At 46.8% G+C, this 26,100-nt stretch overlaps 2 protein-coding genes across 3 annotated transcripts in view; one reads left to right on the top strand and one right to left on the bottom strand.

Annotated features, from left to right (window-relative positions):
• The window catches only part of LOC144124924 (uncharacterized), a 33,321-nt gene extending 11,732 nt beyond the window's left edge, over window positions 1-21,589 (top strand). The window contains exons 2-4 of one of the 2 annotated variants that reach the window (XM_077657873.1): window positions 17,024-17,141; window positions 18,738-18,881; window positions 20,622-21,584. In XM_077657873.1, coding sequence (XP_077513999.1) covers window positions 17,024-17,141; window positions 18,738-18,881; window positions 20,622-20,962 — 603 coding nt within the window. In that variant the 3' untranslated portion in view covers window positions 20,963-21,584. Of the gene's footprint in view, window positions 1-17,023; window positions 17,142-18,737; window positions 18,882-20,621 lie in introns of both variants that reach the window. The other variant, XM_077657872.1, reaches the window with a different exon arrangement.
• Window positions 21,590-21,822: 233 nt separating this feature from the next.
• Window positions 21,823-24,208, bottom strand: LOC144123305 (domesticated amidase effector 2-like). The gene is made up of 3 exons (XM_077656159.1): window positions 24,152-24,208; window positions 23,174-23,439; window positions 21,823-22,062 (listed from the first exon to the last, which is right to left on the bottom strand). The coding sequence occupies exons 1-3, from the start codon at window positions 24,201-24,203 to the stop codon at window positions 21,955-21,957; spliced, it is 426 nt and encodes a 141-aa protein (XP_077512285.1). The 5' UTR covers window positions 24,204-24,208; the 3' UTR covers window positions 21,823-21,954.
• Window positions 24,209-26,100: the final 1,892 nt, after the last annotated feature.

The following is a 26,100-nucleotide window of genomic DNA, read 5'->3' on the forward strand; positions in this document are numbered from 1 at the left end:
GCAGTCTTGAGCGGCTCTCAAGAGAACTCCGATGTCGCACTAGGGCCATTCAGCCTCCACATGTCAAACAATCGACGACAAAAATTTTTAATAATAAAAAATTGTAGTTTCCACATGTCAAACAATCTACGACAAAAATTTTTAATATTAAAAATTGTAGCCTCCACATGTCAAACAATCTACGACAAAAATTTTTAATATTAAAAAATTGTAAAGTACTGTTGTGTAAATATTGAACGCAATGATCCATTCTTCTTAAGTGTAGCAAAATATTCTTTTAAAGTTTTTCCATCGCTCGAACCGAACAGTTATGGCTGCCACAGAAAACCAATGGGGAACGATTTTGACGATAGCAAAAAAACGTTAATAGCAAAAAGAAAAGAAAAAATGGGCCTGTCGACGGGAGATCTGCGGATATATTTATTGTTATACTTGAATCTCACAATATATGAAAAAATTGCGTTCATAAACTCTTTCCAGTTCAAAAATGGTTTTGTCCAGAATTGCTGGGTGTGGGTGTTCTCCGGTTTCTGGGAGAACACTGGGTCCTCAAAGCCTCATGCACCGAGACATCGTGCGAAACTAGATTTTTGATTGCTTGATGTTGTTACTGGCTTGAAGGTTTACTTTCGCTTGCGCGCCTCCATGAAAGCAACTTCATAGAAGCAGCTTCATATCTTTTAGAAGCACAGTGGAAACAATGCAAAGTGACAATGTACAACGACCAAGTATTTAAGCTCTAACTAACAAACCCAAACACGCTAGAAGACCGCAAATATGCTGGTGCGCCAAGAGCACAAAAGTGGTGAACGGTTTATCGAGCTTGGTTAATAGAGGGTAGAGCATGACAGAAACTTGGTTTGTAGTACAACAAACTACTGATCCGGAGTTCCCGGGTTCGAACCCAACCGTGGCGGCTGCGTTTTTATATAGGAAAAACGCTAAGGCGCCCGTGTGCTGCGCGATGTCGGTGCACGATAATGATTCCCAGGTGGTCGAAATTATTCCGGAGCCCTCCACTGCGGCACCTCTTTCTTCCTTTCCTCTTTCACTCCCTCCTTTATCCCTTCCCTTACGGCGCGGTTCAGGTGTCCAACGATATATGAGACAGTACTGCGCCATTTCCTTTCCCCAAAAAACAAATATTAGTACAACAAGCTGGGAGGGTTATGGCTTATTCATTTTTTTTCCTCTGGGGAGCGCAAAAAGGTCTCTGGTACGCGCAAAATCTGCTATAAAGCAAAAAAAGGAAAGAATAAAACTTTATTTGGTAGTAAAGGGGCTATGAGGGTCCCTACCCCCTTTCAGGGTCTTTGTTTCGTACTTTTTCGTCTTGCAGTTGACACGCGACTTCTATGAATAAAAGCTGGCAGTAATGCGGTACACTTGGTTGAGCCTCGCTGTAGGAGCAGCCTCGTGAATTTACATGCTCCAGTGCATTACCCATTCCAAAAGTTACGTCACATATTATGATCTTCACAAGGTAAGTAATTGATGGCGCCTTGTTTTCCCGAGCAAAGTAAGCTTACCCGCACCTGAGCGACACCAAAAACCAGCCCTCCAAAGTAGAAACAGCCATCTGTAAATGTCCGTCCACCGGTCACACAAGCCAAGGTTTGGTTTGCTTTATGAGGTGTAACCTCCCAAAGCGACTCAGGCTATGAGGGACGCCGTAGTGGAGGGCTTCGGTAATTTCGACCACCTGGGGTTCTTCAACGTGCACTGACATCGCACAGTACACGGGCCTCTAGCATTTCGCCTCCTTCGAAATGCGACCGCCGCAACTGGGATCGAACCCGCGTCTTTCGGATCAGCAGCCTTTTCTTGTTTGCTTCGGTTCTATAGTTATCGTCTCCAATGCCACACGTGGCACGAAAGCTGCCAGAACAGGTTTGCACTTAAGAAAACGTGTGGCTACGAGAGCTCCTCAAGTGAGGAACTCTAATAAGTGGCCTGATTTAGTAAAGAGACGACCGTGTGTGCCAGCATTGTGTATAGTCAGCTGAGACCACAGAAGTATGGTCACACTGATATTCGCAAAATGATTACAAGGGCAAGAGGTCGAAGTTGCGTTTTGTTAATTTTGTTAGAAATACAGGGTTCCTCCTCTACGTGGCTGTTGTTTCTGCAGACACGAACTTGAACGAAAGGAACATGAGGAAGTAGCCAGCGCTGTTCTTATACGGATTTCGCCAGCGTGACAACTACGATGCGAGGGTTGAGAATCAGAATTTATTAGTCATTTAGTTAATGAGTACAGACTGATTTGCAGAATGAGGTTCCATAGTGTAGACTGAAAAGTGACGTTCTGCACAGAATAACGTTGTCATGACTAAACAATGCGCTACATTTTAAGAACGATAGGCGACACTTAATTGGAACATATAATACACTCAATCGGACAAACTGAACACGAACTTTGGAAACGAAGAGAAACTAATTAATGGTTAACTAATCGCTTCTAGTTGTTGTTTTATTGTCTTTTTAAAACTAAGTTGTGTAAGTGAATTTTCTAACGTTCAGAGGTAAGGAGTTGTTTAAGCGCGCAAGTTTTAGGGCTAAAATGAAGAATTCAAACGAATTCTTCGCGAAGTTTTTGCACATTATTAGGACGCCAGCCGCACTGTTTCGCTCATCTTTCAGAAGCCCGCCGAACTAGAATCTTCTATATACAAAAACATACCCTTGACATGACAGCACAGCGTTTTAGAAACGCCCGTATTGCTACGTTAGGGATGATATTGCCAGCGGTCGTCCAAGAAAACCGCTGGGTCAGCGTAATGTTTCTACTAAGCTGACGGTTTTCTGCGCATTTCGCACGCTACGCAGTTCTGCATAATAAATCTCCGCTCTTTACGCGGAGCAGGCTCTTGCAAATTAGCATTCCCGGTACTGCACCCACGTATACCCACATGCAAGTATGCATGGCCGTATGTCGCCGCACTGGTGACCCTTGTTTAGTGAGTATGAATCTGTGCACAGCAGGGAAGGGGAGGAGGATACAGCACAAAGTACAGTAACGCTCAGTGCTGCATTTTCTTCTTGTCCGAAACTGTATGCATCGGGAAGTAAGGAAGAGCTCACGCCCATTAGCCATGTAGGGGCCTTCAATCTCTGTCTCTTCGGTCATATTGTACGCCTGTGTGGACAGACACTGGACAGCCTAGGTGCACTTCGTTCTGTTAGTCGCGCCAACGAAGATAGGTGTAGCGATACTACGGTTAGTGCCTGGAGCTGTGTAGAGCTCCGCGAGTGGTAAAATCAGAGCACTTGAAACAAACGACATACGTAAATGCATTAAGGACGCAAAATGAATTTGTATTTGCAAACAAGGTTACGGGATGTTGTAGGAAAAAAGTAAAAAAAACTGTTCAGAGAGAATTTTACTAACCCCAAGATCACTTGAAAGAAGAAACACTGGTGAATATGATACACAGTGAACTGTCTGAATTAAGCGGTCGAGAATCGTACGTTCACAAAGAAAAGAAGAAATGGCCGCGAGCCAACCTCTCGCCAAAGCTATAGCAAGAGAAAAATGAACAAGCCCCAATTCATCCCCCTGTCTCTGTCCTGCGTACAAAGACAGACACACAGGCTTTCAATAATGCGCCAGGGCGTCTGCATATATGCGTCACAGTCAAAATTAAAAGCAGGTATCGAAGCGCTCGGAGATTGCCCAATATCTAGGCGATATGGGAGCAAGCAAGCGCAAAGATAAACAAATTCTCTGGCTCTCACTTTCCACGAATGAAACAGGTCACGAGTCGAAGGAAAAAAAAAAGTCTGCACCGCTTCAAAAAAGCGCCAGCACTTGGCTTATCCACGATCAACGCCAACAAGCACCGCTCGCGGTTTCTCGGGATATCTATCATGCGACGCGATACACGTGGCCAGCCCCGCTGACGCCCCAAGCCCAGCCGCATACCTGCAAGCCGTAATGGGGAATGCCCATTCGTTACGAGTCCGGAGACCGGGTTGACAGGTCGAGCGAAAAGGGAGGATTAGAAAAGGGGAAAAAAAGGAAAAAAGAGGAAAGAGAGCAAGGAGGAGGCCCCGAGGCGGGACGATAATAATGATAAGAGGCGGCTGGACCTACAACAGACGGAACGCCTCGGATTTGGCCGATGGGAAAACTCGGATCATCAATAATGCAGCCTGGGGCATTGGGGAAGAGAGGCGCGGTGGGTTCTTCCTTTCGGGAGATGAGGGGTCGCGACCTCCTTTCTCTTTCGCTCTGTCCCCTGCTGCTCCCTCCTTCCCCCTCTTCTCTTGCCTCCCGGCGGAACAACAGAGGCGTCTCTGCAGACGCTTGCTTTGCGTTTTCTACTTTGCCTACTAATTCTGTGTCTCGAACTTTAGGAGTCAGAAAACAAAAACAAAATATGAATACGTATCCCCTTTGCAAAAGTAACCGAGCAGCGATGTTTACTTCTCACCCCTATTGTAGAGAACTAAATGGCACCCCTACTGACCGAATGGTCCCGAAAGGTTAGGACAGCAGCTCTGCTTACTTTACACAGATTTATAGTTGAAGGGCTGCCATGCGTGCCCTGCTACACGATTTAGAAGCAAAACCCGTTGATCGGTTACTTTTGGCAATGGCTCCACATTTACTAAATTTTTGTAGCGATAGCTACATTACGGTAGCATTTCGAGCCTTCGGCGTGGCGGCGCAGCCACCCTGTGGCTGCGCCGCCACACTGTCACGTGGTTGGTCACGTGAGTAAGTACCACTCGGCCAGCTGTAGCTATCGCGTCCCTCCATGGGTTAACCATAGCTAAACCCCCGCCAATTTTTTTTCTCAGTCTCAGACATCTCGTCAGAAAACACTTACCTACACACAGTACTTACTTAGTACTTACTTTATACTTAGTAAAAAAGGTTCATTTCATTGCCTCCTCTGTTGTCGTAGTTTGGGGCTAAAATCCGCGACAATGGTTCATGGCGCTTCAGTTTTCTTGACGAGCACGGAATTGTGGGTTTGATACTTGGCCGCATTTAAAAAGAGGTGCAATGTCTGTGCCTTTAGTTAGCAGTGCACATTGGAGAAACTAATGGGGTTAATATTAATTTGGTGCGTTAAACCGACAGCACTCCTCAAATCTCAGGGAGCACTCCCGCGGGCCGTAAGAATGTGCGCTATTAGGTATTTTATCTTTACTGGCTCTCACGGTTTCTGCCGCGCTTAATGCGTGCGTTCTTATCTCGGCGGGTCATCACACTGAACAAATACTGGGTGGCAAATGAAGCATGTGGTAAGGGTACATAATGCTTGAAACAGAATGCTCTGAACTCGGTTCGAGAAAATTTTCAACGTAAGTCCGTCGGCGCCGACGGACTTTATTTATTTCCCCTCGAACGCCGCGTTTCAGGCGCGCCGAGACGGCGGTAAAAATTTCGAGCGGTGACCCGCTCACTGCCTCGCTCCTGAACCTTGGTGGGATCGATCGACGGCCTTGGCTGGTTACGCGGCCCCCCTGCGGGATGGGGAAACCGAAGCCAGCCGCGTGCGCTGATGTGCGCCTTCCGCTGTCTTGCCAGTTGGAACTGTGGAGATTACTCGCAGTCTGTATCAAATGACGCCATTTGGCGTCCAGTATTCAGCCACTTATGCTGTATTTCTTTGGGAAGTTTGACGTGAAGTCGGGTAAAACGAAAGCAACTTTTGCATGCCCATGAAGCGTTTACGCACCTAAAGTGAGCTGAAAGGGCAATCTTTTTTCCAGTGTTGTGGCCAGGCAGCCTAGTGGAATTTATACTGCGACCTGTTTTTGATTAAGTTCGCACCCTTATTTCTCGCCTAAGCTGTTCCTTATCAACAAGATGCTTATCTAAAAACACTGGAACAGTGAGGTCATTAGCTGCGGCGTAAAGTTTGCAGTTTGTTGTTAAAAAAAACTGCTTACAAAACGAGGTCAGTCTATTCTTGATTTTTTTTCTCGTAAATTTCATCTCATTTAAAACGCGCGGGGCGTGCCATTGTTCAAAATTCTTCGAAAGAGGTAAACAGCCCCCCGGCTAGGTGACTATCCACAGCGCTGTCCTTAATGGAGGAAGGAAGGGGGGGGGGGGGTGGCTTCTGGGAACTCCGGTCGTTGTTTACGCCGTCCTTGAGATGGCGCGCACGACAGTGTTACGGCGAAAAGGGCCGACCCCCATCGCTAGTGACCTCTTTCTGCGAAAAGGGTCCCCAACGATGAAGGAAAGCGCTTCTTGTGCGCGCCTTCTCAAGGAGCGCTATCGGGGCTCTGCGAGTTGGTCATACGGTGCACTTAGGTAAGCATGCTCCGATATACAGTCCGACTTTCTGCGGACTATATATATATATATATGTTTAAAAGTTGAACTTTAGCTCTTTGTGGACAATTTATGGCTGCGGAAAATGCAGATTTTTTTTCAGTATCCCAGAATATGTCGAGTACGGTTTACAGGAATCCCTCAAGGTGGAGTAAAGTTATAATAAGCACAATTACTCATTAGCGTTCCTCATTATAAATTTATTCCAACATGGGGTTTCCTTAGAACATATTCGACTAACATCGTTCGTGCTTAGAGTTGTTGGTCCATTTTGGTTTCGTCCTGCCAACTGCCAGCTTTCCAGCTGATAGAGCGACTGCCCTGTATAAGTGGTGGTCCCGGGTTCGAACCCCGGTCTAGAACGAATTTCTATTCAACGGTGGGAAATTCCGTGAAAGTTGTACAGTTTCCCTTCGTAGCCATATTGCTGCTGTTGGGTAGATGCTAATAAACAGTTGCTCCCTCACTATTCCCGAATATGACATGATCTTCCCTAAGCTTATTTTATTACGATGATTCGCGATACTTGCGCAATGCGTGCATGGACTATATACCGAAAATTACGGCATTCTATCTAACCACCTCTAAAAGATGCACATGTCTTAGTCTGTGCAAGGGGAGAAAGCTTTGAGTTCAGTATATGTGTTGTGTTTTGTTGGGTTTTATGGCACATAGGCAGCTAAGGCCATCATGCGCCAGGCACATTGATTTCAGTATAATCGAACTCTAAATGAATGACGATGACCCACCAACCGAACCAGTGTTCCGCTGACATCAACCGTTAAGCGTATACGGCTATAATTAAAGAAAGACGCGCATGATGTGCTATACCTGTGTATTCTAGTGGTGACTTGGAACCGCCGCGTAAGTTTTTTCTTATCATTTGGTGGCCGACCCTGAATCGCATGGGCGATTACCACGTGGTATACCGCCAGACGCACTGCCACGTGGGCGTGAATTCAGCTGCATTTCTAGAAAACCTTTTTGCATATCCTGATATAGCACTCTCTCACGATCGCTACCTCTAGAACAGGTAATATTTGAAGTGAAATGCCTGCTTTCAGAAAGATTATCGAGCTATACTATTGAGCTTATTCGACACCATTCAGCGGTGATTATTCACGACGCCATTGACTGCGAGGATTTCAGTGCGCAGAAAAACAGATTCTTCCTGAAAGCTGGCAGATGTAAGGGACATTTATACCTTCACAGATTGAGGGTTCACTTGGCTACTTCTCTGTCAGTATTCGTCGCACTTCTCTATCGGCTAGTTTGAAGAAAACGTAGTTCGACCTCTCCTCTACGCCACCCAGTGGACGTGTACTAAAACAGCCTTCTTTCCCTTTCATGCACTCTCTTCCAACCCTTTCCTCAATGCGTCAGAAAAGAAAGTCAGTGTTAGCGTACCGACGTTTATGGAGGCGAACGGTGTAGTATTAGTTGCACAGTGCATGCAAACTTTTGGCAAATCGGAAACTCTTCTGCCAGAAATGGGAACGTTTGGATACGGTCCACCCGTTCTGCCTTTCATGTTATGTCCCTGTTACCCCCCACCAAACGCTACCAAAGGCATTCCACTTTAGGCAAAGCATTTTTTTTTTCATCTCCGCTCGGTAGTTGCTGGTAAGTCGATATGCAAGTGGATGGGTGAACGAGTGTGCGAGGTGTGAGAGTGAGTGAGCGAGCGTACAGTCATGTATTTTAGTGCACTGGCAGTTTGAAGGAACTTAGCACCGGCGACCTAGCTCCGTCATTGATTAAACAGTGACACTGTGTTCTTAAATTCACATACAATGAAATAAAATGCTCTCGATTTAAACAAGCTTTCTAGAGAGAGGTTGCGCAGATGTTTCTTGGTAACCAATAAGTGAACAAGGAAGGAGAAAGCCTCAGGGTGCTTGCCAACGTTTCGACAAGCCGACTTGTCTTCGTCTGGGCAAGCTATCATGCCTGGACAAGATTCGCCCTTGCCACTTCACACTCTCCTCCCCCTCACCGGGCCTTCCTCCTCGGAGCCAAGGCCCTATTTAAACCCCGCCAATGATTAACGCTTTGCCCAGACGAACACAAGTCCTTTGTCGAAACGTTGGCAAGCACCCTGAGGCTTCCCTACCCTTATTCATTTTGTGGTTTCCTCACGTTAGTGCAGCTGCGGTCAGCGCGTGTTCTGCCAAAGCTTTTTTTTTTTACGAGCGAGCGTACCTTATCAGCAAAGGCGAGTTTCTCGCTTAAATTATTCGATTACTTTCAGGCTCCATTCTGTGCATTCTTGCATTGATGTCGTGCTATAGTCGCTTGCTTAAAGGGATATTATTACCAGTTTTGATCAATGGTCAAGAGACTGATCGACTATATGAGGAACTATCTGACCTCACGGCCGTGCTTCACCAATTTTTCATTTTTTGGAGAATATACTGAGTAAAGCGAACACCTCCCAACTAAAAGGACCGTAACCAAACTACTGTGCGGACATAACATTCGTATATTATTTTGATCATGTTGGCTTAGCCGTTAGCTTGGCCAATGTGGCCGGTCGCCATGTCGCGCCAACGCGACACATTTATCGCACAGAAAATATTACCCGTAACCGCATGAAGAGCGCGAGAAATGCTAACGGTTTTATCGAAGGCACTTTTATTAGTTTTAATATAAACACAAATAAAAAGCCGTCAGTGAGATAAAGGATGCTCTGTTTCTGGAAGCCAATAGAAAAGGTATCAAATTACCTGTAAGGTTTACCGCCCCAAGACTATGCTGGGAGGTTCTACAGGGTTGCCCTCATGCCCGCGCAAGGCGGCGTGTCAACGCCTGAGGACTCCCTTAAAAGAAAAGCCGCAACATGCTCTCTTTACGAATTCACTGATCGCGTAAACTCCGGCACAGTGTAGCTCTGGCTTCACATCTCAAATCATGAGCAACCGTGTAGGGCAGAGTGACGTTAGCTGTTTGTCCCTGGTGTTCCACGATGGAGATCATAAATGTGTGCACGCTGCCGCAGCGCTCTGACAGGCCTGCTCTTGTCTTGGGACCTCGGTATAACTTGAATAACCTTGGGTGCCAGCAGCCAGTACAGAACACGTCCACCGGGCCATATATTGAAGACCACCGTACCTGCTTCACCTGCAAGGTTTTCGGTACGCGGGCGCCTAGGAGTACAGTGCGCGCCAGTGCAGCGCCGCAGCCTGCTGTCCGAACATGCTCAATGCCATGACGTCTGCGCCGTAAATTCCTCGACCTTATTAATCATGCACGTGGCTCGTTAGCCGAATGGCGGGAAAGCCCAGCGCATCTATCAGCGTTACGCGGGACGTCCTCGGACGACATTGAGCTCCGCGCTCTGGCCCACACGCCCGTGCCTTTGGACCGGCGGCCGCTATCGGCGTAAACGTGGGCGTGTCGCCGCATCGGAACTCGCTCGAACCGCGCTCCTCCGCCTGCAGTCTTCCGGCGGAGTATCGCGCGATCGCCTGTGTATAATGACCCACTGCGGTGTAACAATCTGCTTTAATGTGCACTCACGCTCTTTACCCAGTTTATTTTTTTTCCGCTACCGACACGAATTACACTGTTATTGGTGTGTTCTGCCAGCAATGCCTGACTTCGTTATTGCATGCACTACATGAATGTCCAGCATTTTGCAGCGATAGCTACATTACGGTAGCATTTCGAGCCTTCAGCGTGGCGGCGCTGCCACCCTGTGGCTGCGCCGCCACGCTGTCACGTGGTTGGTCACGTGGTGCGGAGCAGCTGCCGGCGCCGTGGCTGATCACGTGGTTGGTCACGTGACCAAGTTCTACTCGGCCAGCGCTGTAGTATAGCGTCACTCCAGGTTTAACCAGAGTTAAACCACCGCCAATTTTTTGTTGCGCTCTTTGAATGCGTGAGAAGGTGTTTTATCGTTTTTCGCTCACGTGAATAGTTTTTCTGTTCAAAACTAACGCTTGTACCTGGACTATTAACAAGCTGTTGTGGTGGAACCGCGGATAATGTCCACCGTCTGGAGTTCTTAAACGCGCACCAAAATCTCATTAACCGTTTTTCACATTCTGTCTGCGCAGAAATGCTCCCACTGCGACCAGGATCGAACCCACGCTCTACTTGAAAAAATAGGCGCATATATATTCTGCCTACTTCTGTGGAATATTCTGTCGAAATTCCCGGAGCCCTTCACTACGACGTCTCTCATAGCCTGAGTCGCTTTGGGACCTTAAACCCCCAAAACCCATAAACCATTCTGCCTACTTCACGGTGCGCATATGCATTTCTTTCCTCTATGCCAACTGGAACACACTTTTAAAAAATTTAGGTTGTTCCTCTAACGTTACAGACTTGAGGCTTTTCCGCAGTATAGCGGCGATTTGATGTGCTCATTTCTTGAAGAAATATCGGAGATGACGGTTATTATCAGGAGCATAATGTGCAAATGAGAAATGGGACTAGTTTTCTGTTAGTTGCAGGGGTGCGCAGACAAGTGATTGGTCCATGTGACAGAAATGTAGTCAAGTACAACTACACAGACACAAACGCACTGAGTTGCAAAATTCAAGTTAAGAATTTTGAGACATATGTAGAAAGAGAAGCTTAATAAGTCATAATTATAAAGAGCATCTTCACTTCTTAAAACGCTGCTTGTCCTTAATGTGTCCGGTTGAATAACCGTGCACCGATTAATGCGACTGCGAGTAAGTTATGAGGCCCGACTGCTCTTCTTGGGTGTGGGTAGCCACCCTACAGATTATGAAGTTTTAGCAGCTAGCGCTACCCTGCACCGCCGCCGCATGTGCACTGTAGCGCTAGGTTCGAACTCTTTTATTAGCTGACGTGGTAACTGATTTGCGGCGGATGTTGTGTACAACTGGACGAAGAAGTTTATTTTGTGCCCACGGCTAAATCAGGCGAAATACGAGAGATATGACGAAAATTTTAACACAGACTACGTAACTATCGACTGGTTCGCTTGCAGGAATCACGGTCCAGGACACCCCCTTTCTGATTCTAGTTTCAACTATTCGGGGTTATCCCTGTTCCTGATCGAACTATACGCTTGCTGCCGTCTCCTTGGTAATTCATTTGCCGTCAACTACGGCGCCTGTAAGAGCAGTTTCGCGCGATTACTTTTTATACTTTGTTATCAGTCTTTTTGTATTGAATCTGAAAGCCTTGAACGTCTTCTGCAGACTCGAGGGAACCTTTCTCTTTCTTGCACAATGATTTTTTGGTGCTTTCAATTGATAGGGGTAGAACTTCACTGACTTATACACTATAAACGCGAATATGCCTGTAGAGGAGCAAAAAGGGAGTAAGTTCTCCTCTAGCGCACTCAAAGCAAGTGCGGTAGAGGAGAACTTACTCCCTTTTTAATCCTTTTTGTTTGGAGTGCGGATGGAGCAGCAAAAGCCTGGCAACTGCACTGGATGAGGAAAAGATTGCCTTTGTGGGCGAAACTGCACGGGGAAACAATCGAGCGAAATTTGTGGAGATTAAAAAGGTGCTTCTTAATGGACTGCACGCAACGTCAGAGATTATGTACGGGCATATCAGACTCATGAAAGTGTTCCTGACGGGTGACTCAATATATGACAACTCAGCACATAAGCATCCGTGCTGAATGGTGCGAAGAAAGACTAGTCAGACTTGACGAAGGCGAATCTGGAGTTTTATGACGTCGTCACAGTTGGCTATACCTCGGTTTATACTAGTTCGATCCAGAGACAATCACATAGATTTGATGTCTTTCCCGATGAACGTACATCGACAAAGTGGCAGAAAAAGTTGGTGATTTTCTTTAGCAAATGCAGTTATTTCATAACTGTTGCTCCGGACAAACAAATATCTGTTACCGCGTCATCTCCTCTGTAACTGTTGCACAACAGTATGCCCCCCCATAAGTATTTGGGAAGCTGCAAGAGCAGCGAACATGTACTGGGCAGTGAGGAATCTTTCTCCGCTGTGACAATGCATCTGTTCACCCTCCAGCATTATCATACAGTTCCTGCAATCCGCGAAGGCATCGACTCGCCCGCATCACAACCTGCGATACAAAAGCGGTGCGGGAGAGACCAGCACTTTTCTATCTGGTTTCAATTTAAGTACTCTCCCTCTCTCACCCACATTAGTCCTGTGCGGGCAAAACCCCGTGCATGGCAAGAGGTTCGCCAGAACTCAAGAAGTTGTTAAAGCACACGAGATGGGCTTGGGGCACTAAATGTAGAGGAAATAATTTTAAAAAATAGTTTACAAGATTACGAGAGCACACGGAATGTCATGGCACGTATTCTGAGAAAATATATAGTGGCAGAAAAGTCTTTACGGTTTTCTATTTTTTGTATCTCGGAAAAGCGCCCATCGTATCTTCATGTTTTGCCTCCATGAAACATATAGCTGGAGGGTCAAGGTCTCATGAAAATTCAATTCAATTTTCAATTTATTTATTTCCCATGTACACATGGTGAGGGTCGAGAGAAAAAGGCCAGAAATTGTGGCTTGACACGCCCCTCAGCCTCTACATTGCAGGGCAGCAGGCAACATGCAAATTACGTACACGAGTAATGTTTCAAAATGCAAACCATGGTTGTCAAGAACAGTTGGCGCACGACCCGGTTAAACTACGCTACCCGAAAATAATCACCCGAGTTTTAACTTCTCAGTGAAAAAAGGACAACTTTTCTGAACACTAGCTTCTCTAATATAAGAAGTGGGGGTAGGGGGGAGATGCACATGTGTTTCTAAAGAAAAGAGAGAACTACAAAGGTGCGAATAAATGGCAAGGATTACGACTATGAGGAAACAGTGAAAAGCAGGCGAAACTAGAACACAAAATATGCATGAAGGTTTTAAGGCGCTTTGTTTTTTTTTTTCTTGCTTCAAGCGGACTCAGCACTACAAATGAGTACTCCCCAATTTCCCTGCTTGCCTATGAAAAAGGAGGACCACGAGATGAACCATCAGGGGAAGAAATGCGCTTGGTTACGTCACGACACGTCTTCAACAATTTAGCGCACCCGCTCCGCCTTTCTTCTTCCCTTGGTGGAATCCCTTTTATCTGCGACTTCAACGTACACATCAGTGGAGTGCCACTTCATGCTCGTGCATTCAGTTTTAACGAGGAACACCGAAAACCTCGCGCGCTCTCAGCCAGTTTGACATGGCCAGGTGCAAATGCCAAGCCTCTGGACGTCGCGCTTTCACCACCAAAACACGCGACCGCCCTTATCTACCTCTGGGTTGCGCGCAGTTTTTTTTTTTTGCCCTTATCGTGTGTACTGAGACTCGTTGAAGACTCATGTGTGCTAGTGCTTGCGTACTCCGCGTGGGTGCCCCACCCATCGACGCAATCGGCCCTGAAACTAAGCTGTCCGACTGGCGTGCTGACCTCCGCCATTTCGGCGAGGGACGCCCGAGGCCACCGGGCCGTTGTCCCTGTTTCATCCGGAAGAGCGCTTGGCACATTCAATAGAAATGAATGTGACCGCGCCGCCGAGCTGATCAAGGATAGAGAGGTACGATGCGTAAGGTGCAGCAAAAATGGCCACCGCCCAACGCCACCGGGCTTGGCTCGGTTCCATCGCGAGCTGCGCCATACCGCGTGTTTCGCTTTTGTGCGTGGAAGCGTGTTTATGCTTTCGTAGCTTGCTTTGCTATTAAATTTAAACCTGATCGAAAAATACAAGGACGATTAGAAGATGTAAATAAACGACAGCAGTAGTGCTGATGATGTACAGCGCTTATTATTACAAAGTAATCTACAAGATTACGCACTTACTATAGTAAGATGCAATTTAAAATAAAACAGCGGTTGGTAACACTGGGCCAACGTCTGCGGCGTCCCGTATTACTCGGCTAGCCAATCACAACAGTAAACGAAATCAGGTTTTTAGCGTTTGACTACAGTAAACAAGCTAGGTACCAAAATTCTAGAACTTATAATTTTTTTCTTGTGATTAGCTTCTTCTTGAAGTAATAAGAAAAGTTTTATCAACGGACTACTTTTTTTTTGTCCTGGAGGAATTGTTTGCGGTGGTCCTGAATGTGGGCGGAGCTTCACTGCAGGCTTAAATTGTATCTGACTATAGTTACTAGATTTAAAAGTTACTACTAGCAGTAACCAAGTAACATTACACAGTAACTCTTGCCATCTCGTCGGAGAATACAAATTCACCTAGTAACGTTGGATGGTGTAGGGCTGCGTTTCTTCGTCGTCCGTTCGCGCTTTTCGCTCTGCTTTAAATTTCACGACGATTGACGACGATAAATAACTGGCCCCACACCAGGATTTTAATTGTTTTCTTGCGTCATGTTTCTCTTTAAAGTTTAATTCTAAGCACTAAATTCTTACAGGCGCCATTACACTACTTCTTGCGGAAACCTCACCGCGCAAGAGTACGGTCAAGAGTACAAGCAACCATTAAAGTGCTCATGGTGCAACCTTCTACAGCGGGTCCAGATATCACGTGGTTACATCGTCCTAGCCCTTTCTTATCGAACTTTTCTGTCAATGACACTGGCACCTACGACGTTCCGACGCGTGCAGCTTAGAAGCTTCATGGCGCGGTCAAAAAGAAAAAGAGCATTTAAGAGGAAAATTATTGCGTACAATTAATTGTTTTCCTTCTTTGTGTTGTCACGAGCGTGGTGGAAACATAGGCCAGTCCGGAGCAATAAACACATTTGTTAGGCAGCGCCTGTGTCGTCCCTCTCTTGCTTCCGTGTACAAATGTGCTTTAGTCCTGAGTGGGCACAATAAACTCGCCAGCCAGAATGTATTAAAAAAAAAAGAAATAACGTCAATCGTAAATTGAAGGTGCCTCTATTGTACTACAGAGAAACAGCGTAAATAAAATATTGACACATTCCATAATGCCGAATTCTGAAAGCAGAGGTGAAGTCAAAAGACAAAGAGAACAAAACGGGACAAGCGCTACTAGAAATTCGGTATGCTGTACCAACTATCCGCCAGAGCACAAGTATAGGCCAAATACATTATGCTGTACTGCAAGGATCTATTCTTGGGCCACTGTTATTTCTGTTTAATATAAACAATATCGTTAACGTGCCATCTACACCAGAAATACTATTGTATGCTGATGCTACCAATGTATTCCTCTCCGGGGAGGATCTAGGTGCTTTAGAAGTATAGACGCCAATTAATATATGGCTGGAAAATTTATCTGCATGGCTCCGTACAAATGAACTGAAATTAAACACTAAAAAATTAAGCACATTACATTCCGCGCGTGTAACAAGTGCATAAAACAAGAAACACTCATTCATTTTCACGGAGAAGCTATCGAACGTGACATATCACATAAATTTCTTGGCGCCTTATTTCACGAGCATTTAGATTGGTCTGATCATTTAGACTGGATAAAGCGCATGTAGATATTTCTAGGTCTACCGGAACCATATATAGATTAAAGGACGTATTGTCTACCTGGTTAAAGAAACAACTGTATTACATACTGGTGCATTCGCGTTTTAACTATTGTCTTCTTGTTTGGGGGACAACACCTAAAACAAGCATAGCAAACATATACTTACTGCAAAAGAAATACGTACGGTTGACAGAAAATGCACCTTACCAAGGTAATACTGTCTCATTCTTTAGAAAATACCAGTTGCTTATTGTATGGAATGTAAATAGAACGGTAGCGTTAGCCACTTACCAAAAAATGCATTTCGATTCTGCAGCATTTTACAAGTATCCTGCGAAAGTTCGCAGTTATAACACACGGCACGCGAATTGTAATAAATAAAAAAATAAGCACAAACCACGGCACCCAGAAACTAACTTGCAGAATTTACGGCTTTTTAAATGATCATCATCCTGCTGCAAACATTATTCAAGAAAGCAAATCATTCAAAGCTCCAGGCATAACGTTTCTGTTCATTTTTCTCTTGTTTTTGTGTTCTCATTTTACGCAACGTAGTCGTTATATACAAAATGCTACAATGTTCACCACTATTTTTGTATTGCCACTGAGTGTAGGCTTTCTGCGCTGAATGTCTTGCGTCAATGGGAGCAAGAAGGGGGTAAACTCCTCGTCAGGCATTTATCGGCCTTTTGGTCTGCCCCGTTGACAACTGTAACTGCGTTGTATAAATAAAACTCTTCGACTTTGAAAAAAACAAAAAAAAACTAGCCCAGCACACAACTTTGTTAAGCCTCATTCCGTTATGGTCATGTGAGCGCGCACACTACGTTGTACTGGCTGTACGAAGCGATTACGAACTCCGTTGCCGAGGCAGAGGCGGAAAGGTGCAGAGGCGGAAAGGTGGTCTAACGTGTCTGCGCATGGTCCGGCTGACTAAAGAAATACACAGAACGCCACGCAAAATATTGACATTATGAAACAATAAGGGCACTGCTTGCGGTGATTAAGAAATCTCCAGCTCCGACGGGGCGCCTGTCGCACTTTTTAATTTTCTGACATGACCTTTGATTCCTCGGGAGCTAAGAAGGGCTCCGTGATTTAATTTGCTTTCCAGCAACGCCGTTACACGATCGATTTGCATGTCCTAGTGTTAGCTTCTGTTATCTCAGTCCTTTTGCTTTGTATCTTGGTGTGTGCACAAGAGTCAGGCACATATTCAACGGTCGGCCCAAGGGGGCCAGGCACCCCCCCCCCCTCCCCCGCCATCTTTGAGAAATTACCTTGGGCCCCTTCCGAAAAGAAATCATCCTGCCAACGTGCCTGACAAGAGCGATGATTTGTTTTCTCCCCACAGGAGTGCGTGCCCGCTTTGCACGTGGAGGACACGGCAGACTGGCTGGAGCAGGACGTCATCGCCGGCTTCCGAGTATGGCAGCTCATGTTCCTCTCGCTGGGCGGCCTCATCGTCGTCGGTGAGAGAATGCGCCCTCCACCTGGTAGTCGCCTAAACGCGGTACCGGGTCTATTCATCACACGTGACGAGCAGGTGCAACACTTGCAGTGCAGCCAACAGAAGCAATCCTGCCATGTGTCGCCGTTCATTGCAATCGCGCTTGTATCTACTCCGCAGCCGGTAGCTTGTAGATGGAATGCAACCCCACGCTTTAGATTTGCCTCCAGCAAACTTCGAAACGCTCCTGTTAGTTTCTTTTTTTCTCTTAACTACTTGGCTACAGACCGATAGAGGATGTATTTCTATAAGATCCATTGTCTGTTACACATTTAAGCTCATTAAAATGTACGTTAAGATTTCACTTAGCCACTGCAGTATATTAGAGTGCATGCATCACAAGGGCGAGAAATTGTGCCTTATGCTCTCTAGTAGTTTCGGAGGCACGTAGCCAGGGCGTTTATGTCATGTACGCACACTTGGAATGACTTTGCAAAGCTTCGCGTTTTTCTCGTAGTGATGCTGCAAGCATCGCCAGTGATTGTGAAGTAAATTGGTCTTACGTGCTAGAATGCGCAAGGTGGATAAGAAGCAATTTTTAAGGGGATTAATGCGCTACAAAAGGAATTAGACGAGACATGACGGGTACACAGGACACGAAGCAATTTTTTCCCAAGTTCTTAGTGAACGTTTTACTACATGGTAAGCATTTACGAGGGGTAAGTTCAACTTCGCACGGTATTTACCATAAAAAAACCGCTTGGTCTGGCATCGTGTGTATAGAGGCTGTGGACAGAAGGAATAACCCCTAGTCGCTGACAAAGTCCTTCGCTGACTGTCGCTGAACTGTCAACAACTTATTGCCGAAGGCCCCTTGCACATGTAGAGAAAAAACATGCGTGTGCGTTCGCTTGCGAGTCGCGAGGCACAAGGACCCTTATTAAGCCACTTTCATGCATTAACCGTGCTGCAGAAAAGTGCTTTAATTAAACAAACAAAATAAATTAGTAAAACGAAATATAGCAAACGCCTGCGCTCTATCTCTCTCACACGCACACGCGCATACACGCGCACAACTTCATGGCAACAGCGGCATATAAGTTAATTTTAGAAAGTTGCAGCCAGTCTATATAACAATCTCATCTCGTCGCATCTACTCAAGTCCTTTAAATTCCCATTGCAAACAGTTCGTTTCGCATAGGTCTCTGTACCGTTCCTTTTGTATTGCTGCAACTACCTTTTTGCCCCTGTGAGATGTCTAGTGACTTTTTCTTTCAAATATATGTTAACGGCAGATCATGCTTACGGTAGAGCTAAGCGAAAAGTCTGTGAGTTCATCGGACTTCGTTGCACATATGATAACAAGACGTTCGCTTATGGGGTACCTGAAACTGCACTTAAATCGGCTGATGGGAAGTGAAGCTGGGAAACCATTTCCCCTCGGAGATTTTCACCTGGTGACGTGAGCACGAATTGGCGAAAGAACGAGAAAGAGAGGCGAGGACCAGCAATTTTGTGGTCAAGCACTGTTCTTTCCACGGTTTATAGTCTGGTAATCTGGGAGTAACTATAGAAAGAGGAATGCCTTCTGCCCTGATGTCAACTTTCTCTCTTTCAGTGGTGGTGATGTGCTGCTTTATGAAATGCCGCATTCCAAGGACGAAGCAAGAGATCGAGGCCGACTTCCACAGAAAAAAGCTCACCCAAGTCTTTAGGAAGCATCTGAACAAAGTTCCCGTCGAAGACGTAGAATTTCAGATAGGTGAGCACGCACAGACATCGTCCCATGCACTGTGCTAACCCGTCTTCTGCGCTCTAAGTGAGGCTAGTGTTTTTACAACCACAACCATTTAATCGAGTTGGCAGGGAGCAAAGTTTCGCCAGCACCGAAATAATCGGGTTTAGGTGAAACGTAGGCCAGGCATGTGCTGTATCCACACGCGTGTTCAGTTCTTGCATGGTTTGCTAACTTTGATCGTGGGCTCGTGGAGCCGATGAAAAATGAAACGTTTCGCTCACTTTTGAGTGAATTTTTCTGAACGTATGGTCGCTGACTATTTCTTAAAGAGCATTTTCTTCGAAAATATTGGAAACAGCTGCCTTGAGCTGCTGTTATCACCTTTGACTGACAGAAAAAAAAAAACCTTTTGAACAGTGACCGGGGGACAACTGACAAGTTTTTCTTCACAGGGAGAGTGACTAGAGGCCTGCAGTGCAGTTAATTGGCGACTCTATAGTTTCAAGCGTACTTTTCTTTTTTTTTAGTGCGAAGTCACTACTTCACGAGGTCAAACCGGCTCAACGGTTTGTGTGAAGGTCACCTTGAAGGTCACCTTGAGCAAACCATAAATCAATAAATAAGTGAATACAAATATTGCCGCGACTGGAATTCGAACCCGTGGTGGCGCGAACAGATCAGCTTAACTGGCCACTGCAAGCGAGCAGCACTATAGGCTATCACCGCAGCCGAACATGCCTCGTGTTGCACTGCAACACACTCTCGAGCAGTGCATTGCACATCTTGTTCTTCATCAACTAATACTACCATCAGACTAATATTCGTGCTTTGAGCTATGTGGCGGTAATGACAGAGGGATGCGCACTACATGCGTTTGCGTGGACAACGCTGTGGCAGAAACACGGCACTAGAACAATACGCTTTGACGTTGACAGCATTGCTGCAGAAACGCGGTAGAGAGAGAGAAACAAGTTTATTGCCATAGATTGGCGGGATTTAGGGCAGGTGGGCTTGGTGTGGCCCCCAGGTGGGGGCGACTTCCTGGGCCCACGAAATGAGTGCCAGTTGGATGCTCTTGTCTGGCCTTTTGAGGAGTTCGTTCCATCCATCTTCGGAGGGAGCTGGCAGTAAGGTTCGAGGGGGCGGATTTCCCGCAGAAACGCGGTACTAGAGCATAGGCCGCCTGCGTACATTAATAATATTAATAATAATTGGTTTTTGGGGAAAGGAAATGGCGCAGTATCTGTCTCATATATCGGCGGACACCTGAACCGCGCCGTAAGGGAAAGGATAAGGAAGGGAGTGAAAGAAGAAAGGAAGAAGGAGGTGCCGTAGTGGAGGGCTCCGGAATAATTTCGACCACCTGAAGATCTTTACCGTGCACTGACATCGCACAGCACACGGGCGCCTTAGCGTTTTTCCTCCATAAAAACGCAGCCGCCGCGGTCGGGTTCGAACCCGACCGTGGCGGCTGCGTTTGGCAAATTGGCATTGACGACGGAAAAGTTGTAGACGCGCATAACTGGCTGCCTGGGTAAGTGGACACCTCAATCACACTTTCAGGTACGTGGCGGGGGTGTCAGCTTGCCAAAGACTGTGCTTGGGAATGCTAAACTGTCAGTCAATTTTTTTCTTATTCTTCTTTCGTTTCTTCTTCACTTTTCAAGCAGGAGAAATAGCCTTCAAGCGTGCCTAATCTGCTCTTGCAAGGATTTCTTGTATTTTAAAGCTACCTGTTTTTCTCTCCCTGTTTCCGCTCACCAGCCTTAGACAAAGTCAAAGCGCTCTACGAGCACGAGCAGGAAAAGCGGAGCCGCGGTTCCTGGGACTCGTTGGCCGAATGCGAGGACCTGACGCTGCGCCAGAGGCTGCGGAAGCTGCTCCGCTCGCTCAAGCCGAAGCCGGCCGCCGCTCCCCCGGCGCCCTCGTCCGGAGACGAGGCCGGCTCGGAGAGCAACTCGGCCGACGACTCGAGGGCGGACGGGGCCAGCCACTCGGGAGGGTCCAACCCGAGCAGCGAGGAAGGAAGCCACGGGTGCCGCACCATACGCGAGGAGAGGATCTCCATCGAGGAGCAGGATGAGGAAGGGGCGGATGCCACGTGAAAGCAGCCCGCTTCTCCAGCGTTCATCACAAGCTGCACGGAGCTAAGCCAGCTGAAATGCCAATGGACTGCCCACTCCAACGCACTCTTCTCGGACAACAGATATATGTGCAAGATGTGAAGGTGGTGGAGCTGTTTGCGACGATGCAATGCGTTTTGCTGCGCTGACTTGCCGACCACTTTTCTCATGTTAACACCTGCTTAACCAAATCCAGCGTGGACTGACGACTGCTCCAGCGTTTCTTTGAGCGCGAAGCAGGAGCAAAGTTAAGTTGCGAATATCTTTTGAGTTAACGCTGAACAGCGGGTGCTATCGTACGGAGTACTAAATTCGCATCGCAGTGTTGACAGACTGCGTGCGAGAGACTGTTCCTTGTTCTGAGGAAAAAAAAATCCCCTATTTTGTCTTCTCTGACAGACTTGGTTACGGGCTACAGGAGCTGGAGGAGACTGGTTTTAAGCAAATCAGAAATAAAAAAGTTTAATAAAAGTCATCTCTCGCCCTTTTTCAAGTTTAGTAACGGGAAGTGGCTAAGCGTCACGCTACCCTTTGAAGCCAACGGCGTTTGTGTACAGGAAACCCTCTTAACCATAAAAATACTTGTTGACGAATTGATATACTTCATACGCAGTCGCCTATTAAGATCACCTCTCTTATTCCTGCCCATTTTTTGCTCTGGCCATCTGGAGTGGCGCAGTGGCAGGACTCGTCTACGTTGTTACGAGGAGCTCCTGGCTGTTTCGGGGACAAGAGTTTCATTATTTCCGTATTCTTGGATGCACGAACAGTTTAGACGCAATTGCAGAGTGTGAAATATCCGAAAATTTTATTACGTACGCTTACAGCCTTAACGATCTACTGTGGGCCAGTGTACCAAATGGTTACTTCCGGCCAGATCAGTCAGGTAAGTAATATATTTAGTCACACATAGACCAATGTCAGCGTAAAGCGGCCTTAGTGCTGGACCCCTTCGTAACATCCGTTTAGCTTGATCACAATTCAATAACGTAGAAGTTGTCACCGTTGTAGTTGGGCTTATTGGCGTTTCCGTAGCGAATCTTGCGTCGGTCGACGGGTGCTGTGTTCCACTGGTCGTATACCTGAGCGCATATAAGTGAGGAAAAAGAAGAACAAATTGTATATCAGGAACCCCTTAAGCGAAGTAACATGAAGCTGAATACAAAAAACTTTTATAGCATTTTGTGAAAATCATTCTCCTATATCCTGCCTGTTACCTTTACTGTCGCAGCACAGACTGCAGGGCTTGGCTCCACACAAATTCATTGAGTCTGTAACGCCAGTCCAAAACGTGGCGTTCCTACTTTTTTTTTTACTTTCCGTTCACGCTGCAATGTTTGTGATGGCACGTTGTAGCAGAGAACAAAAGAAAAGGATTTCGATATTTTCAAACGATCTTGACTCCCCGGAGCAATGGTTAAGCATAACAGGTCAGAGATTGTTTCTATATTCTGAGGAGATCAATGGCAATTAAACCGCACATTGTGAACAGACTTGAGGTGCTCGGCTGTAATTTGAGTGTTAAAACCACAAATGCTCCTGTGGGATTTATAGGAAGATTAAAAAATAAAGGTGTCCCGGCCCGTGTCACTAAGTATAACGGGTTGAATTCAATTAGAAGTAGGAAAATAACAACTATATAATAATGTTTTGCACAGGAGAAAAGAAGGAATCAAGAAAAAGAGAAAACCACGTTTCTTTTTTCAACCACGGTGCAAAGCTGTTGCGCAAGCTCAGCAGCCTTTGCAATGAAGAAATGTGTATGCTATATACTACAGGGGGTGTACACTCAAATTACAGGCGCAGCCATTTCGACATACATGGAGCACGGCTGAAAGCAGCACAACCTTTCCGGACGGCTTATCATTAACTATAGGCCGGACTGCATCGTTGAAGCAGCGCGCTGTGCGCCAAAATGGCTCTCGTAACATCACGCGAAAAGAAGGTTACAAATAGGTGATGAAAGTGAAAACTATTATTTAGCGCCACTCATTCCGTCTCCGCAAGTTCCTGCACGTATGTATGATCTTACTGACCACAAGGAGCTTGTCCTTTTTTACTTCTTTTCCGCGTGCTCAGGGGAAAATAAAGGGTCGGCACGGGATAAGATTTTATGGCGTGGTGCTCAGCTCCAAGGAAGGAAGAAGGCGTAGACAGACGACGGTGAAGACATCTAAGAGAGGCTCCGCTCACCCAGATGCCGTCGGGCGCGCAGGACTCCAAGATGGCCGCGTGTCCCCTGTACTTGGTGCCGTCCAGGAAGGTGGCGATGGCCGTCCAGCGCGGTATGTTGGCGCAGTTACTGCGCACGTGCCTGCCTCGGCGCCAGCTGTGCGTGTTGTACTGGCGCATTCCGGAGCACTTCTCCTTGACCAGGGCCACGCACTCCTTGCCGTCCACGCCGATCACCCAGTTGCCCTCGAAGGGCCGCGGGTCGGCGCAGCTGATGGCCTCGCTCACTACGCGCAGGGTTGGCGGGAGAGATTGAAAGCGTCGTTAAACAATCATAGTCACAGGACTACGCCGTGGTATCGAGCACACATACAAAATCGGCGGATATGGTAGGCGATTTTTCCCCCTTTCGCCTTTGACGTCACGTTATTTACAGCAGGGAGCCTTCTGTTCAACCTCAAGCGTATCCCATGTTAAAATAAAAAATAAATTACAGTGCCACTTACTTTACTTACGTCCTGCCTCCCAAAAAAAATGCGCACGCTTCGTTTTGTCTAACCATGTGGAATAGCGAAGAGCCAGGCTTCCAAGAACTGCGTACGTAGACTGCCTTTTTTTTACTTTCCGTAATAAGAGGCCTTTGAGAAAATGAAATCGCAACTGGAGTTGTTCACATGCGGATTCAGCTTCACCTTCGGTGATTTCAGTGCACCATGTAAGCAACAACAAAAACCTGTCCTAATTTCTTGCCGTCCTCGTTTCACCCGAGGCGCAGAAGTGACCGTGATGGTTGCAGCTCAGTTCTCACCACAACATCCACTCACAGACAAACGCATGACAACAAATGACGCATTTTAAACTCCAATTATAGCCTATAGGCCTATGACGCGCGCAAGTGAGAATTTTTGAGCGGCGCGGTACATCACAGGTACGCGATCTCCCTGAAGCTAGGTATTTTAACATACAGCAACCACCGTAAAAGAGACGCTCTACACTCACCGATGACCATGCAGAGGACAAGAAAGGCTGTGCAGAGTACGGAACCGTTCATATTCGCTGCCCTGACGGTGTAACCGACTGAAATGAGTGTGTAACTTTTGCCGGGTCATTTTATAGGACTTGCTTATCCGCCTGCGCTTCCTTTATCAGGTATAGGTGCGGTCTAGTGTTTCAATTGGGAATATTTTATCTGCTACGTCGGCACTGCAATTCATTTTTATTTTATCATGGGATACGCTTCAGGTTGAATAGACGTCCCTCTGTTGTGAACAACGTGACGTCAAAGGTGAAAGGGGGAAGAACCGCCTACCATCTCCACCGATTTTGCACGTGTCGCACTTTGCCCCGCTGCCTATTTTGCCCTGACATGAGCCGCCACGTTACGCGGCGCACCTGCTGCACAAAGCTGTCAGAAGCCGCATGTTTCGCGCACCTGACCGGCCGCTTGTGCGCCGATGACGTAGGCCGGGAGAGGCCTATTACGGGCTAACGGGGAATGCGACATTTCCCGCTATTGCTAAGTAGTATGCAATGGCGCTTTTTTTGTCGGCTGCAACTCACGGGCTGCTTCCTGATTCCCTGTTAATTTATTCACTGGGCCATTCGTAGTGCAAATCTTTTCCTAGGCAGTGTCACAAAAGCTACTGCGCACGCAGGATGTAACGTTTCGAATATAACGGAATGAAGGCTTTGGAGGAGGAGGAGGAGGAGGAGGAGGAGGAACATTTATTAGAACCAATGAGATTACTGATCTCGTTCGCATACGCAGCAATTCTGGACAAAAGCATTTTTGAGTGGGAAAGCATTTATGAACGCCATTTTTTCACACAATGTAAGATTTCACTATAACAATCAACATATCTGCAGATCATCCGACGTCAGTCTTGGATTTTTTTTCTATTAACGTTGTTGCTGTCGTCAAAAGCGTTCTCTATTAGTTTACTAAGGGATTCTTAACTGTTCGACGCGACCGATGGAAAAATTTTAAAAGAAAGATTTTGCTACATGTCAGTACAATGGACCATTGCCTTCGATAATTCCGTAAAAGTATTTTACAATTTTTCCATTTCAAAATTTTTTGTCCAGAACTGCTCGACATGTGTGGTCGAGTGGGTGGTGGCCATGGCTGCTCGACGAACTTGCTGGACGTGCGCTTCTTGTCCCTCCGGGGTATCGCCGGACAGCTGCACTTCTCACCGCTCAAATGACGTGCTAGGCGTCTTTAAGTGTTAAGCCCCAACTCGATGGACACATCCCAGGCGTACGGGCGGAGCGCCTACGCGCACGGGCGTACGCTGGAGCCTGTCTCAGGCGCGAGCGGTGTGCAGATATCTGACGGTATGCACCTGTACCCCCACGAGATGTGGAAGAGTGGAGGACGTGTTTCGGCGCACCAGGGGCAAACGCCGTGATATGCTAGTGGGTACATCTTGCTGCATCTATGTAGGTTTGGGATTGTGCTTGTTTGAATACGTCTGAGTGCTATGACCTCTTCTGTGATGAGCTTTTTGTGAGGGGAGGATAAATACTTCGATTAAGCCGCTGGAGCTCGAGACGCCGTAATTGAGCGACAGGGGCACGAAGGTAAAGGGTGGGAATTGATCGGACGATCAGTCTTGTCCCGCTCGGCTGGTTGACGCTCGAGCTAACGCTTTCACCCTCTCGTTTTCCTTCAGTCCTCCGTGACCCGGCGTCCTCATGATTTGATGGTATTCCTCCATCTTTGGGCCTAATATCTGAGCCGCTGGTGTTTGCCCGCTGGTGAAGTTCCGGCAGGTCTGCTGCTAGTCTGTCACGACGTGAAGTTCCCTGCTGACCCTGTTGTAGTGCTTGATGACTAGCGCTGCGTCTATGGTTTCAGCCACAGCTGAGCTCTCTGCCCTGGCGGAGGTCATGAGGGTCAACGAGATGTCCCTTCCGTTCACGGCGGCTACCGCAAAGAGGTCCCA

Source organism: Amblyomma americanum, chromosome 3 (genome assembly GCF_052857255.1).
Source record: "Amblyomma americanum isolate KBUSLIRL-KWMA chromosome 3, ASM5285725v1, whole genome shotgun sequence".
Lineage (NCBI taxonomy): Eukaryota > Metazoa > Arthropoda > Arachnida > Ixodida > Ixodidae > Amblyomma > Amblyomma americanum.